Source organism: Balaenoptera physalus (assembly GCF_965194825.1).
Source record: "Balaenoptera physalus genome assembly, chromosome: 6".
Taxonomy (NCBI): domain Eukaryota; kingdom Metazoa; phylum Chordata; class Mammalia; order Artiodactyla; family Balaenopteridae; genus Balaenoptera; species Balaenoptera physalus.
In genome coordinates, this window is record NC_138885.1 from 125,193,331 (window position 1) to 125,208,270 (window position 14,940).

Sequence of the window (14,940 nt, forward strand, 5' to 3'; positions counted from 1 at the left end):
AGACATATAGTGAACCGCCAAGTTTATTAGAGAACTCCAACTGCAAATAAGGAGCAAAACAAAAAACATTTACTTAAATATTATAACCAGTAGTTTGGTTGTCATCCAAGCCACAGATTAGCACCCTATAAAATTCAAATTCAGAGAAAAATCAAGTGAAGGAAACAAAATATCATGTTAGAATCAGTCATTAATGTAAATACTGCCTAGTCAGGCCAAAGAGCCTCATGAAGCAACTTACACATATTTTTCTCTATTAGAAGAAATCATTGGTAATACCTGCTTGCATACATTTTAGGGGAAGAATGCCCTCATGTGGTAGCCTGGTGTAGAACACGAAGTCTGGAGTACTTTTTGGTATTTTTCAATGGTATTTTTCAAAGAGCAGTATCATTTTTAAGAAAGTCTTGGAAACCAGGATAGGAAATATTAATGCTATAGGGCAGGTAAAGGTATCTAAATGGGTTGATGTGCATCCCACATCATCTTAGATGAAAAGCCATAACAGAAATTACATGTGCTATGCTCGCAAGTACTGTTATTTTTTAGTATTTCATCAGGGGTCTGATGCAACTTGGCTATGTGCAATTTCGTCCTTCAATTTACTTTACTCATAGATCCCTTACGTTCTTGCAAAGCTAGACCTTATAAGAGTGAAAGTAGTAAAGTAACCATGTTATCATTTTTATGTCATAGGAGCAAGTAGGTTTTAACCTCTGTTAATTTATTTATCTGGTTTGAAACAGGGGGAAGGGAAGATTCCATTGAGGATAATTGAGGCAATCTTTATAATTCCTTCTCACTGAAGAGACACAGAGGCATTTTTCCTTTGGAATATATGTGACCTCAGAATATTGGCGTAAGTCTGCAGTTTAAGAACCCAAGTGTCTCTGGTATCTTCTGACTGCAGAGTTTACTGTAAGGAAATGACTTCTGAGGGCTGAGTGAAGATACTGGAGGTCATAACAAAATCTTACCTATATATTTTTTTAAATCATTTTTGGCTATTTAAAAACTACTCATTATGTGTAAAAAAACATGGGTAAAATGTTCCAATGCTTTTTTTTTTTTTCATGGCTAACGTGAGGCAATCTAAGAATAATGATTAGAGCTCACATCTGTATGGTTCTTTATACTTGCAAAGCACTTTCATCCATGTAAGTCTGCCCATCATGAACAGTATACTTTGTATCATAATTGGGCTATAACTGAAGACAAGGAATAAGGCACATTCACCAGCACAGTTCTTGTTCAGCAGGTAATTGCTTGTTTCCTTGTGTTTCCCTAATTGACTTTGGGCTTTTTAAAGGCAGGAAAGTATCTTGTTCAGCACTGCATGTCCAGTGTTTAACATAGTGTCTGGTCTCTAGAGGGACATCACTGTACATTAGTTGAATGAATAAACAGATGAATAAGATAGCTCTCAGAGGGCTACATCTTAAAAGGATATATTTGTACCAAGTATAACTGGAAAAGATTCCATTGCTTTTAATACAAATGTTTTTATTGAACACATTTCTTTGAGAATGTTCAAGACCAACACAGCTGATTATGAGTACCTTGACTCCAAACTGCTAAAACAAGTGATGTATGATGCTAAAAGCATGAAAAGTCTCTCCTTATCATTCTTCTAGACTTCGTAGGGGTAGTGAGGTCTGGCCCTATCACCACATGACTTCCAGCCTGCTAGGTTTTTTCTGTTGCTGTCTTTATGGAGTTTTGTCTGATTCAAGGTCAGAGGTTAGTGGCTCAAATTGACAGATTGACACAAAAGAGAACTAAGACTTCTGAGGCCATCAACCAGAATCCCCACAGGGCAATAGCTGAAGCAACATTTACAACTTCCATTTCAGCGAGAAAAATGTCTCCAATTTCCAGGAAAAGATTTTCTCATCATGGTGTGAAAACTAGCACAGATACTTTCACTGTGAATTTTTTCCCCTAACAAATTTCTGAATCCAGAGTTAGCAGAAGAGGAGTGGTGAGAGCAGTATTTTATTGTCATCACTATGACTCTTGTGGCCTTGGTCATGACCTGTGACTTCTTTCATCCTTACTCCTTGCTCTGGAGGATGGGAAATAGTACAGACTTAGACTTAGGAGACCCTAAGGACAGTGTCTGGGACACAAAAGGCCATTGGTGAGTGTTAGCTATAATGAGGAGAATGGTAGTGGTGACAATAATAAAGAAAAAAACTGTCAGTAAAGCAATCTGAGTTCTGGCTAATATGCAGGGAAACAGCTTAACTGAGTTTTGAGTGCTTAAAAATACATACCTTTGGGTCCTCTTACTTGGGAACTACACTTTTCCTTATTGTAAAAGGACTATTGATGATTATTTTGATATTTTGGTAAGTGATTGATCAGAAAGAATCGTGATTAGAATTAATCAACTTATTTACAGAACATGGAGCTATAAACCTGTTGAGACTATTTTATAAAATGAATAGAAAGGAGCTGGTGTAGCAGAATATAGTACTTAATCCCTTACAGGGATTGTGTAAGAGCTTTTGGAGCCAGAGAAATGGAGGCTCTGAAAATGGCTGGGATGCGAGCTTATCTTTAACCCAGGGAAATCAAAGCAAAGCCCAGTGAGGCACAGGATACTATCTTAAGGAAGTTTAATGCTCTGTCCGTGAAATAATTGATTTATAAATAGGGACACAAGGTGATGAAAACCTAGGGGCAGTTTCTCTTTTGCTTTTGCCCCAAAGTGATGAGAAGACTGCATTTCAAGGCAACAGGAAATGTGACTTCTGCATTTTCCATAGTTCGAGTTTTTAAAATGTCATTTTACAAGGCAACAAACGCCCTGATCTGCCATGGTTACGAAACAGCACGTATCCTAGTTACACAAGGACTTTGAGTCAGTAGAGTTAACATGCATGGATTATGAAACTTTTAGGCAACAGATTATGATAAAAATGCACTTCAATAAACCGACAACGAAAATTATTGACTCCTTCTTAGATGTTTTTGCAGGTACTTCAGAATCTTGAAATAGCTCTGGATCATTATTGGGATGTCAAATATAAGTGCCCCTGCTATTATATTCCACCGATTCAACGTTCACAAAGGAAAGCATCCAAAGAGGAATCTAATGTATAAAAGATGGGTCAGAAAATCACAATAAGCTAAATGTTAAGAAAAGAAAAACTTCACAGATGCAGAGAAATGGTTTCATACAAATATGAACCCAATTATTAGTGTACATATATATATATGTGTATGTATGTATGTGTATGTATATATATATATGTGTATATATATATATATATATGTATATATATATATATATATATATCAGTGACTTTCATATAGGAGGGGAGCCAGAAGGGTGTATCACACCCCAACACGGAGATGACGGCTGTACACAATACACAGGCACCTTCCCTCCCACCCCCAATCCCTTTTCTATGAAGATTCTGAGGTGCATCTATACCCATGTAGGCATGACTGAGAATCATGGAATTTACATCCTTTGATGAAGAGAATAAAATTCCCCCAGGCTTTTCACTCAATTCATTCCAAGGCCATCTGATGTTTTAAGTTATTCAATGAGCATTCACTTGCTTGCTTTCATGCTAAATACCAGAGCCTAAGGATTTCATTGATTACAGTTGATGTTTGATCACTACTGGCGGTTCATTACTCTGGAAATGAATACTTCAGGGACACTTGAGGGGGTGTTTTATATAGGCTGCTCTGTGTAAAATTTCCACAGTCAATGATGCCAGGTGTTGCATTAGAAAATTCATGCTATGCAAGACTTGCGTTTTTATTAAAGTTCTCGCCACGAAAGAACAGTTTTCAACTTGTTTTCCAGGGTCTGGCTCATTGCAGACATAATATTAACTACCCTAGTCAGTACCATAAAGTGAAAATACTAGTCCACGGGGGACACTAAAATATTTACACAAAGGCCTTTGTGGAGGCAAAGAGCCGACCGCATGTTATATTCCCATAATCTTCGGAATATGACTGTGAGACATCAACTTGGATATTAAAAGGTGAATTTTACAGGGACATAAGGTACCATCATGAAAAAAAAATCATTTCTGACCATGGAGCTTATGCTAATGAAATAGTCAAGATTTTCTCAGATCTTTAGAACCTTCATTCTGCACACATCTGGGGGGATGTGCAAATCTATTTGCTATTTCTTTATCATCAAATATAAAGTGATGTGCGCTGTCTGCTCCCATTGAATTCAATAGTTCACCCTCTCTGTTTGGTGTCTTGGGACAGGTGGTTGAATATCATCTGAACAATGATGACAGGCTCTAAATGGCTGTTTATCAGAATGACCTCCATTAGTTCTCCTTGTTCAAAGGCAGCTGGGCTTTGAGTTTACAGAGTACCCTGCTTCGGCACGTCCTCAGGTCTGCAGATTTAACAAGACACTTTGCCTTTTAAGCTCAGGTTGGACTTTTAAATAAAAGACAATTGAGAATACTGGCAGCATTAAAAACAAAAAGTCAGGTGCACGGTCAGCACACTTAATTGAGGAATCTGCAAAAAGAACAAAGTTAGGTCATTTGAAAATAGCTCTCCCCCATCCTTCCCCATTGCCCACCTCCCCCGTTCTATTTAATAGAGGGGTTTCCAAGTATTCTTTTAGTAGGTGAGTTAAGGACACATGACCCAAATTTTACAAATGAAAGTAGAAAATACTGATACAGTATGGATGGGGGAAAGGGATTTTAAAGAATTACAAAAAAGTATGTATTGGTCAGAGAAGCAGAGCTGACTGTGGACAATGTATGGATATTGAAAGAATTTGCTTTTCCAGCTTACTCAGCAATAATTACATTGACCCACATGAAGTTGCCATCTTTGTAAGTAAAAAAAAAAGGTTGATTATGGGCAATTTCATACGGTTCAAAATAACACAGAGAAAATTCTGTGTCACAGAGCTCTAGGTCTTGTCATGTTATTGCCCCTCAGCTCATCCTCTAAAATTCTTACATGGCTTCTTTTTGCATCTCAGGAGACTTAACCTGATTTACAGGGTAAAGGTTTAATTCACTGTTCATCATTTATGTTGGGAATTAATACCATCACTTTAGAGAATGCTCAGAGCTCACCACCAAAGAGAGAGGGCCTCGTTTCTCCATGATACTCATTTGGCAAAGGGTAGGGTCCTTTCAGGACCCCGGGAAGGTGCCCACCAATGGCCACCACTATAACTTTTGAGACTCTGCCCACCATGCTCTTCTTAATCAGCTGTAACTCTGGTGGCCTGAACTGAGCAGGGAAATTCCAATACTGAGTCTACTATCCATATATTGCAAATATGTGGTGCCCATATTTATCTGTGTGTGTGTGTGTGTGTGTGTGTGTGTGTGTGTGTGTGTGTGTGTGTATGTAGGTTTTCAGACTACACTGACCTTTGTGCAGAAAGATATTATATATGAAAAATAAAGGATACATTTTTGTAATTCAGATAAATGGAATAAACACAATTTAGTCCCAGAAATGCAGGATGACTCCAAAATGAATGGAAACAGGATTATCTCACCTATCTCAAATGTTCATTTGCACAAAAAAGTTAAGGTTCAGTAAAATCATAGGGAGGGAAGTGTGAGGCTTATTAGAGCATGCAAGTGGAGAGAGAGAACTTACCACAGCCTGGAACAATCAAGACCAAAAGAAGAAAAGAGTAAACATCTGCATTAAAATCTCATTGGAAAGGAGCATGATCTTTTCGTTTCCACCTGTTTTGTAACCAGTATCTTAGATGCTGGTTGGAGAAACCATCAGGTAGGCAATCTGCTTTTCATGACCAGACTATTAATGGCAATTCATCACTTTTTCATTAGAAAGATCGCCTGAAGCTTTGTAAACTCAAATCTAGGTTTGCTGAACGTACGTCCTGTGAGCTACATCCATGCTGCTCAGTTAGCCTGTGGCCATTCCCAGGAAAGCCTTGCCTTTCCCTTACAATCCCTCAGCTCCCACATTCCCTTCCTGACGAGGTGTTCTGCCATTTTTCTTGCTAATGTTTCACTGAGGTCAAGAGTTATTTATTTTCTGTTTATCGCTGACTTGTAAGATACCGTTTCCTTTTCTCTCTCCTCCTCTCCTGCAGATTCTCACATTTCTAACTCCCCAATATACACTATCACTTCAGACAGCTCAGATTCTTTTCCAGGGAACCCCCAAATGTGTAAATTTAGCTTCTTTTTGTAGACTGTCTCCACAGTCCTAATGCTCCTGTGCAGTGGGGGAAATCTGGGTTGGATTAATTCGTTTATGGTAAGTGGCTGCCCAGTGACATTTTCCTTTCCAGGGAGAGAGCAGCTGTCTTTATTAATTCAGACATTAGTTTTTAAGCTGCCTTTGGTGATTAGAGGACAATATATATTTTCCAAAAGACTTCAATATATATTTTCCAAAAGACGTCAGTGGGAAGTGATCTAGAATGACCATGCTGGATTTGACACCTTTGTTTGCAGCCTTGAAAGATTCTGAGGCAAACAAGAAGCCATGTGAAACTGTGCCTTACATGAGGGGAGAAAAAAAAGGAAATGAGAGGGCGGAGCGTCATTACCACTGTGAAAACAAAAGAACGGAATGATTCTCCATGAAAGTAATAGTCTGAAATATGGCTGCTGAAATATACTAGTGTTATAAGCCTGCCTGGATTGTGATCGGGTTTATCCCACTTAAAGCACTACTCAGAGACATTCCTAATTAATATATAAGTTCGCTTTGCTTTTAAGACAATGCTATGGCTCGCTAATATTTTCAGTCTTGTTCATTGTTTATGCAGTAAGCTAAGAAAGATCACTTTGAAATTATATTGACCCGCAATATAAGAAACAAAGCAACCAGATTATGCTCTGCTTAGAAGCAGTGATGGTTTGAAAGTAGGAGAAAAGAAAATGCATGATATTAAAGTCAAAAGTTCATGGCTTTGATATGGTAGAGCCCCTAGGAATTCTTTACTTCCTGGAATGTTATGGATTTCATTGACAAAAATATATTCATTTAAATTTCATTTTCAAATATGATGCAAACCTATAATTAGACATTTTGGGGGGAACGGGAAGAGGAGGGTGTTGAAGAAGAAGTGCCCTCTTTCTCCAAGAAGTTCGAAATCACCGTTTTACCTCAATCTGTATTAAGACCCATGGAGGTCTCCGCTCATTTTTTTCTTAATTTAGTATGTTCCTTTGGCCAAACATATAGACCCTCACACTCAGAGAAACACTCAAATATGCCTAGACACATCCCCACCTCCACCCCCTCAATCCTTTGGCACATGTAGTTAGATGTCTTGTAAAGAATGAAGTACAGCAATCAACCACTTAACAGAACTTAGAGGCCATGCTGCTTGTAGGAAACTTACCTGCCCATAAAATGCCACACGATAGTAGCGACCGAAGAGCCGCTTCTCTGAATTCACCACCTCTGCAACTTTCAGATACGACCGATGAATGTCGTAGTAGAGATCTGATAATTTCTGAAACCAGAAGTGAAGGGTTTCGTGAAGATGATGCTGACATCAAAAATAGGGAGTTTCTACTTTTGGAAATTGTAAGTAATTCTCCAATGTAATGAAGGATATTTGAACTAACTCCTGGGTTTAGAACACCTACTTTGAAGTCTCTCTGCTTCTCAAAGACCGCAATGATGGGTTTGTTGACATCAGCGATGAGCTCATATCTCTCCGACTTCCACAGGAACTCCACACAGAGGTACAGCTGCTCCACCAGGACATTCTGCAATTCCGCAAACGGAAATGAGATTTTACACAGTGAAGATTGTGGCTCATCCCTGAAACTTGCTTTCAAAACTGTTGAACCGTCAATTTTTTTCATAGTGGGATTTCTGCATTCCCTGTCTTTGCAATTGGCAGTTACATCCATCCTGGGAGGGATGGTGGTGTCTTCTTGCAGTCTTCTCTTTCCTTATTAGTGCCTCAAACTTGCTAATTTAAATCTATAACAAGTATTCAGATCTGTCTGCTTTTTTTTCCATTCCTACAGTCACTGGCTTAGATCAAACCCCCGTTTCTTCATTCCCAGATCCCTGGAGTAGTCTTCAAGCTAATGTTTTCCCTCGCCAATTGGTCCTATTGGTCCTATGTGTTACTCCCCAGTAATCTTTGTTTCTAAAACATAAACCTGACCATGAGCGTGCCACTGCCCTAAACCTTTGGAGGCACTCCAGTGGCTATGAACTGCTGTCCAAACTCTCTAGCATGACATTGAAGGAGCTCCAGAATCAGGCACCAACCTCCTTTTCAGTGCCACTCTCTTTCAGCACCTTGGCATTGACTTTACACTTTGGCTATACCAGACTGTACCACACCATTCTTAGAATACTTTACAATTCCCACACTTTTGCCTGTGAAGTTGCTGCTGCTCCTATGAGAACCTTATTTTCTCATTTGACACCTTCAAGTCCTATCAAATGTCAAGACAGTGCAAAAGTCTGCAGAGTTTTTATTTATGCCCCATTAATCTGCATTCCAATCACTTTCATGTAAAAAATTATTCCCCTTTTAATTGCAGCTATATATGATGCCTAGATTTATAGTTACTGGGTCTTAGACTGGTTACTCCCCACCCTGAAGGAAGTTTGTCTTTCACAAGATTCTAAACTCTTTAAGAGCTGGGATTATGCCTTATTATCTTTGTCTTCCCAAATACATTTGCTTTACTTATCTTTGTCTCAATGCCTCCCATATACTAGTAGTTTAATAAATGTTCAACTGAATCAAATTATATACTCTCTAAAGCAAGTGGATAATATTGCTGGAATGTTTTCAGTGTCTTTTAAGAAAAGATTTTAAACATTATTTGAAATAGTTCATATAAATACATAATTGCATTTACTCTTTATTTTCAATGTACATTAAATTAATGTACAGTCATATGTAAAATTTCATTAAAATCTACCCCAGATTTTTTCTGTATCCTTTTTTAAGTCTATGTAATATTATGAATAAAAAATTAGCTTATGAAATATTTTATTTACTTGAGGAAGGGAGCTCTATTTTCTTCACCTAAATTATGGCTAAGTAATTCCAGGTAGAGAGCTTCTTTTGAAAAATAACCGTGGTTTGCATACCAGAAGGTTTTCTGCAGAAACTAGTGCGATTTTCTGTTCAAGTCTATTTGTTAATAAATTTTCTAATTCATTAAATAAAGCTGTGACCAGCTCAACAAATTTTCAGCATCCCTTACCACATTTACCAAAGGACTACAGATTTTATATTTTGTAGAAGAGCTGATCGTATATATTTGGCTCCATCTTAGAGAAGTAAAATTTAGTTTAAATTTTCATTGAAAATTATGCTTTATCAATGGAATCTGATATCTATTAATCTTAGTTTAATTTTAGCCTGCATTTTATTTTGCCTAAGTCATGTTATAGAATAACTTTATTTGATTTCTGAATAAGATTTTCTCCCCGCTATTTAGCTTAATGTTACAATTCAATGCATCTTTTTACTCAATTACTATACACTCAATCATTTTGGTCTAACCTCATTGTATGGTGTGTCTTGCATTCCTGAATCTTCTTTCATTGCCCCTTCTTCTTTAATATTTGGTGTAATGCTCAGAAAAGCTGGCCAGCCCATAGAGAACATGCCTTGAGAGGACAAAGCAAAATGTATCATTATTTGAGACAAATCCTGCTTGGATTAGACAGTGCCTTTCTTCATGATGTGACATGTGGTGGTTAGAAAGCTCACACACTCAATGAGATGGTTAGATTATGACTGTTGATAAATACCCTCTTCTAGGCAACCAATCTTCCCCTTTTAATAATTTTTTTTTTTTTTATCATTTTCAGGTGACCTGTTTTCTATAACGAGCTGGCATGGGATTATGGACAGAGCACAGGCTTGCAGATTGATGTAGCTCCAATGTTCTGGTTTAATTAACCTCTTGGAGTCTGTATCTCTCATTTGTTAAACCAGAGACATTAATATCTATCTCAAAGGATGTTGAAAGGATTCAAAGTATTAGTATTTGAGAAAACACCTGGTATCATCAGTGCATTGTAAAGACAATACTCAATACTTACTAACTTTCCCTCTTTTGCATTATCTAGAAAACTTCTCAAATTTTCTTAGCCTCTTGGCCACCAAGCTTAAAAAAGATCTGGCTCTGTGATGCATATGAAAACAGTTGATAATGGGTAATGTGTTAAACAAGGGATCAGATCAGAATGTCGGTGGGTATCAGAGGTTAAGAGCACAGTCTGGAGTGATAGACCAGCCCTTGAACTTCAGCCCCATCACAAGCTAACAAGGGAGTCTGCGGCAGGTTGCTTAACTTCTTCAGGTTTTCTCACCTGTAAACATGAGGTGATAACAGCACCTTAACTCAGACTCCTTATTGGCAACTAATGGAGATATTGCCAGTACAGAGCTTAGTGCAGTGGCTGCCCTGGAGCAAGTGCTTTTTAAGTTATAGTTAATACTTTTGTAGATATTTCCATTTTTAATAATCAGATCATTGGTTATGTAAGTAACTTATCACCCCCAAACGTGCTAGAAATGATGATAATAATGATTGCAATTGAATCCTTGCATTAAAAATTCTACTTTCCTACTTTTTATTAATATTTTTCTTTGGTAATTAAACACATTAAATATATGAGCATTGACTGGAGCAGGAAAAGTCACTTCTTGTGGGATAATGATGATTGTTAGTACAACTGAGGAAGCCATGTTTTTCTGGAGTCACCTCAATTCACCTATACAGTCATCCCTCAGTATCCACAGGGGATTGATTCCAGGACCTCCACAGATATCAGATATCAAATTCCACAAACGCTCAAGTTCTTTATATAAAATGGCATAGTACAATTGGTCCTCCATATCCATGGGTTCTCACTGATGGAGTGGCTTGGTTGAATCTGCAGATCTGGAACCCCCAGATACGGAGGTTCGACTACATTCTTATCACATGTGCATTGTAGTGAAGGGACAGTTTACTTCTTTGACTTAGAAACATCATAACATACAAGTACATTGAGGACTTCAAATGTATGCCAATGAGCTTCAGATATATGCCAATGAATACAAATATCTGCTAATGCATCATAAATAATCACCTTCCTTAATTCAAAGTTTACAAAACAAATACAGTTGACCCTTAAACAACATGGTTTGAACTACATGAGTCTACTCACATGCAGATTTTTTTCAATAAGTACGCATGCAGCACTGCACAGTCTGTGCTTGGTCGAATCCGTGGATGTGGATATGGAGGGCCGACTGTAAAGTTACATGTGGGTTTTTCGACTGGCAGGGTCACCGCCCCTAACCCCCTCGTTGTCCAAGGGTCAACTGTATATATGTTTCTCAATGGGTATGTTATTCCAATATCACCACTGGTCTAAAAGTATTTAGATTTTTTTGAATATTAAAGATTCACACAACATTTTGGGCTATAAGTTTCCACAACTTCTCAAACTGACACCTAGCTTTATCTGGTTTCTCCAATTTTGTTTCAGTTAGAATATGAAATAGTTTTTATAAAACTGTATGGTATCTGATTATGAAAAAAAATTAGATGGGGAGGAAGGGCATGTTAAATACAACAATGATGGTTTTGATGACTTGCCTATAAAAATAAGGCTAAGTAGGAGGTATGAAACTGAGCAAGAAGATCCCTGACTTTTATTGTGGACATGAGTCATAAAGCCAGGTCTGGTCCCTTCTCCAAGGCCCTCAAACAAGTGAGCTCACTGTCTCAGAATTCAGTCTGGTCACTTGGTTCAAATATCTTATTTGCAAAATCCACTGAAACTCTTTAGGAAATAAATACATATTTAAAAGAATAAGGGATCAATTATGTTTCCAAAATATTGTAACCAAAGTCCTTTTCCCTTTTGTTTAGGTATTTTAATCTTAACATCTAAAGATCTGTTTCTGTTGTTCATATGGTGAGTTTTCCACTGCATTTTGAAAGTTAAGATAGTGATGTGAAATAGACCGCGGTTCATAAACTCTGCGTTTGAACAAACTTCTGCAAGGTTATATTGGCAAATTTTTTTAAACAAAGAGTAATTCTTTAGTTATTGTTAGAAAATCTCTATCAGAAGTTAAAGATGGAATATTTTTAATTGAAGGAAAACCATACTGTAAATTATTATATGTTATAAATTGTGAGAATCAGTGTATGCTTTACAAAAAGAAAACGGAGCCTGTTGATTATAAGTGTAATCCTGTGTATATACACTATATTTATATGTCTCTCTTTCTGCAGCCCTTGTTTTGAATAAACAGTTGTATTACATTTCAACAGCTGAATGGATTTCTCTTGCAATTTTAAACAATTCCTCCATTTCAGAATAAAATCCCGAAGACAGACTACCATGCAAATTGGTAGTAAAACATGGCCATAATATTGGATAAGATGCAGTTCTGTTTGCTGAGAACTCTTTAGGTCTCTAAACTTCATAAAAGTTTGGATGGATGGAATTTCTGAATGGTAGAAACTTTGGGTTTTTACGGAGTAAGTTATGTAGGTCTGAGATAGTTTTTGCTTCTAGGAATACATTTAAGAGTTTCACTGGAAAAAAATTGAAGCAGCGACTTGGTTTTCTCGGCACCATTCCCTGGGGATAAAGGAGCCCAGGTAGATCACTCACTTCCTCCACTGGGAGTTGTTAGTAATAGGTTGCTATCACAGGGGTGGATATCCTCCGGGAGCAAGGATGGTGTGCAAATCTTTTCCATTTTCCAGTAACCTATGGTAGTGCAAGATGAGGTTAGGACATTGTCACATGTTTATGTTAATTCAAGCTTATGTTAACCAATGAAGCCTTCTCATTTGGAACTAAGAAGCGGACCAGTTAGCCTGGTTGGACGTAAAATAAGCATGATAATGGCATGGAAGAGAGTTAAAACTTAAAAGTACAGCATAATTAGAAATATCTGTGAAAATTAACATTGCTTAATAAAACATCGAGATTAATAAAACTTAAAATTAATAAATAAATTTTAAGTTAGGTTTCAACATGTTGATTTCTGGACTTCCTCCCCTCAAAAGGTTGTCTTACCCCTTCTTTTTAGGTATTCCGCGATGAGGGCAGCTATATGAATGTAACACATAGCAGCCTGTAAGAAAAAAGAAAACAGTTTGAGAGGAAGATTTTACCATTTATTTAATACTGTAGATTTTACTATCTATCTTATTAGGATTAATCCTCCAAGGTGAGTCAGTATTCCAAGTCAGAATATGTAGAGAAATCCTTTCCATGGTAGAACCGGAAATGAGAATCAATTAGATTTCCGAAAAGTTCACCATCAAGAATAAAATGGCTATTTGGGAATTTTTTTGGTTTGTTTTTCTTGATGTAGTTTTCAGGTGGGTGAATGAGCTGGCCTGAAGAATTTTCCCATAGAATTATCTTCTTTTCTTAATATCTATGTCTCTCCTCTCTCTCTAAATAGCACCTGGATATAAACTGGAAGTAAAAATAAGCCATCTTCTTACCTTTTTCTACTTCCAGTAATGACCCCCTTAGAATTTTTATTGCCTTTAAAATGGTAGCCGCACAAGGCAGCACTTGATAAAATAGTGTGACCTAACGTATCACGTGTGCTTTCCTCAACCAGATTATTTGAGCTACATTTTTTTGTTCTGTAAAGTCTCCTGCAAAGCCCTCGAACACTGCTGAACACAGAGTAGACCCTGACCTGTTGAAGAGTCCAAATGACTTCAACTTTGCCTTTTGAAGTTTTATGGAGACACTCCTCCATTTTCAGGGCGGTCCAAAGGAGCTGGAGCTGCTCATTTTTGTCCTCACCAAACTGCTACCAAGTGAGGTCTCTGGTCACATCTACTTCCATCCCAGAGTCCTTCACATGTATTTAGGACTTCAGTTTTCCTACACAAATTCATCTCTTCCCAAAGAGGGCACAATCCTGGGAACACAGTAAAGCAGAACTTCCCCACTTGGTGTCCGGAAGCCACTTGGGTGCTGTGAATTGCTGCACATAAATCTTCCCAGTGTTTAAACAGACATTAAAAAGTTACCTATTGTGATACACCATATTAACAAATTGAAGGAGAAAAACCATATGATCATCTCAATAGATGCAGAGAAAGCTTTCGACAAAATTCAACACCCATTTATGATAAAAACCCTGCAGAAAGTAAGCATAGAGGGAACTTACCTCAACATAATAAAGGCCATATATGACAAACCCACAGCCAACATCGTTCTCAATGGTGAAAAACTGAAACCATTTCCACTAAGATCAGGAACAAGACAAGGTTGCCCACTCTCACCACTATTATTCAACATAGTTTTGGAAGTTTTAGTTACAGCAATCAGAGAAGAAAAAGAAATAAAAGGAATCCAAATCAGAAAAGAAGAAGTAAAGCTGTCACTGTTTGCAGATGACATGATACTATACATAGAGAATCCTAAAGATGCTACTAGAAAACTCCTAGAGCTAATCAATGAATTGGGTAAAGTAGCAGGATACAAAATTAATGCACAGAAATCTCTTGCATTCCTATACACTAATGATGAAAAATCTGAAAGTGAAATTAAGAAAACACTCCCATTTACCACTGCAACAAAAAGAATAAAATACCTAGGAATAAACCTACCTAAGGAGACAAAAGACCTGTACTCAGAAAACTTTAAGACACTGATGAAAGAAATTAAAGATGATACAAATAGATGGAGAGATATACCATGTTCTTGGATTGGAAGAATCAACATTGTAAAAATGACTCTACTACCCAAAGCAATCTACAGATTCAATGCAATCCCTATCAAACTACCACTGGCATTTTTCACAGAACTAGAACAAAAAGTTTCACAACTTGTATGGACACACAAAAGACCAGAATAGCCAAAGCAATCTTGAGAAAGAAAAACGGAGCTGGAGGAATCAGGCTTCTGTCATTCAGACTATACTACAAAGCTACAGTAATCAAGACAGTATGGTAC

The 14,940-nt window shown here is 37.4% G+C and overlaps 1 protein-coding gene across 8 annotated transcripts in view; it reads right to left on the reverse strand.

Annotated features, from left to right (window-relative positions):
- DOCK10 (dedicator of cytokinesis 10) overlaps positions 1-14,940 on the reverse strand; it is a 281,723-nt gene that overhangs the window by 11,636 nt on the left and 255,147 nt on the right. For 6 of the 8 annotated variants that reach the window (XM_082464595.1, XM_082464594.1, XM_082464593.1 and 3 more), the window contains 5 exons: positions 13,033-13,090; positions 12,622-12,720; positions 9,500-9,606; positions 7,605-7,727; positions 7,355-7,468 (listed from right to left, as the gene is read on the reverse strand). In XM_082464595.1, the coding sequence (XP_082320721.1) occupies positions 7,355-7,468; positions 7,605-7,727; positions 9,500-9,606; positions 12,622-12,720; positions 13,033-13,090 (501 nt within the window). Of the gene's footprint in view, positions 1-2,930; positions 3,098-7,354; positions 7,469-7,604; positions 7,728-9,499; positions 9,607-12,621; positions 12,721-13,032; positions 13,091-14,940 lie in introns of all 8 variants that reach the window. The other 2 variants (XR_014264570.1, XM_082464597.1) reach the window with 2 other exon arrangements.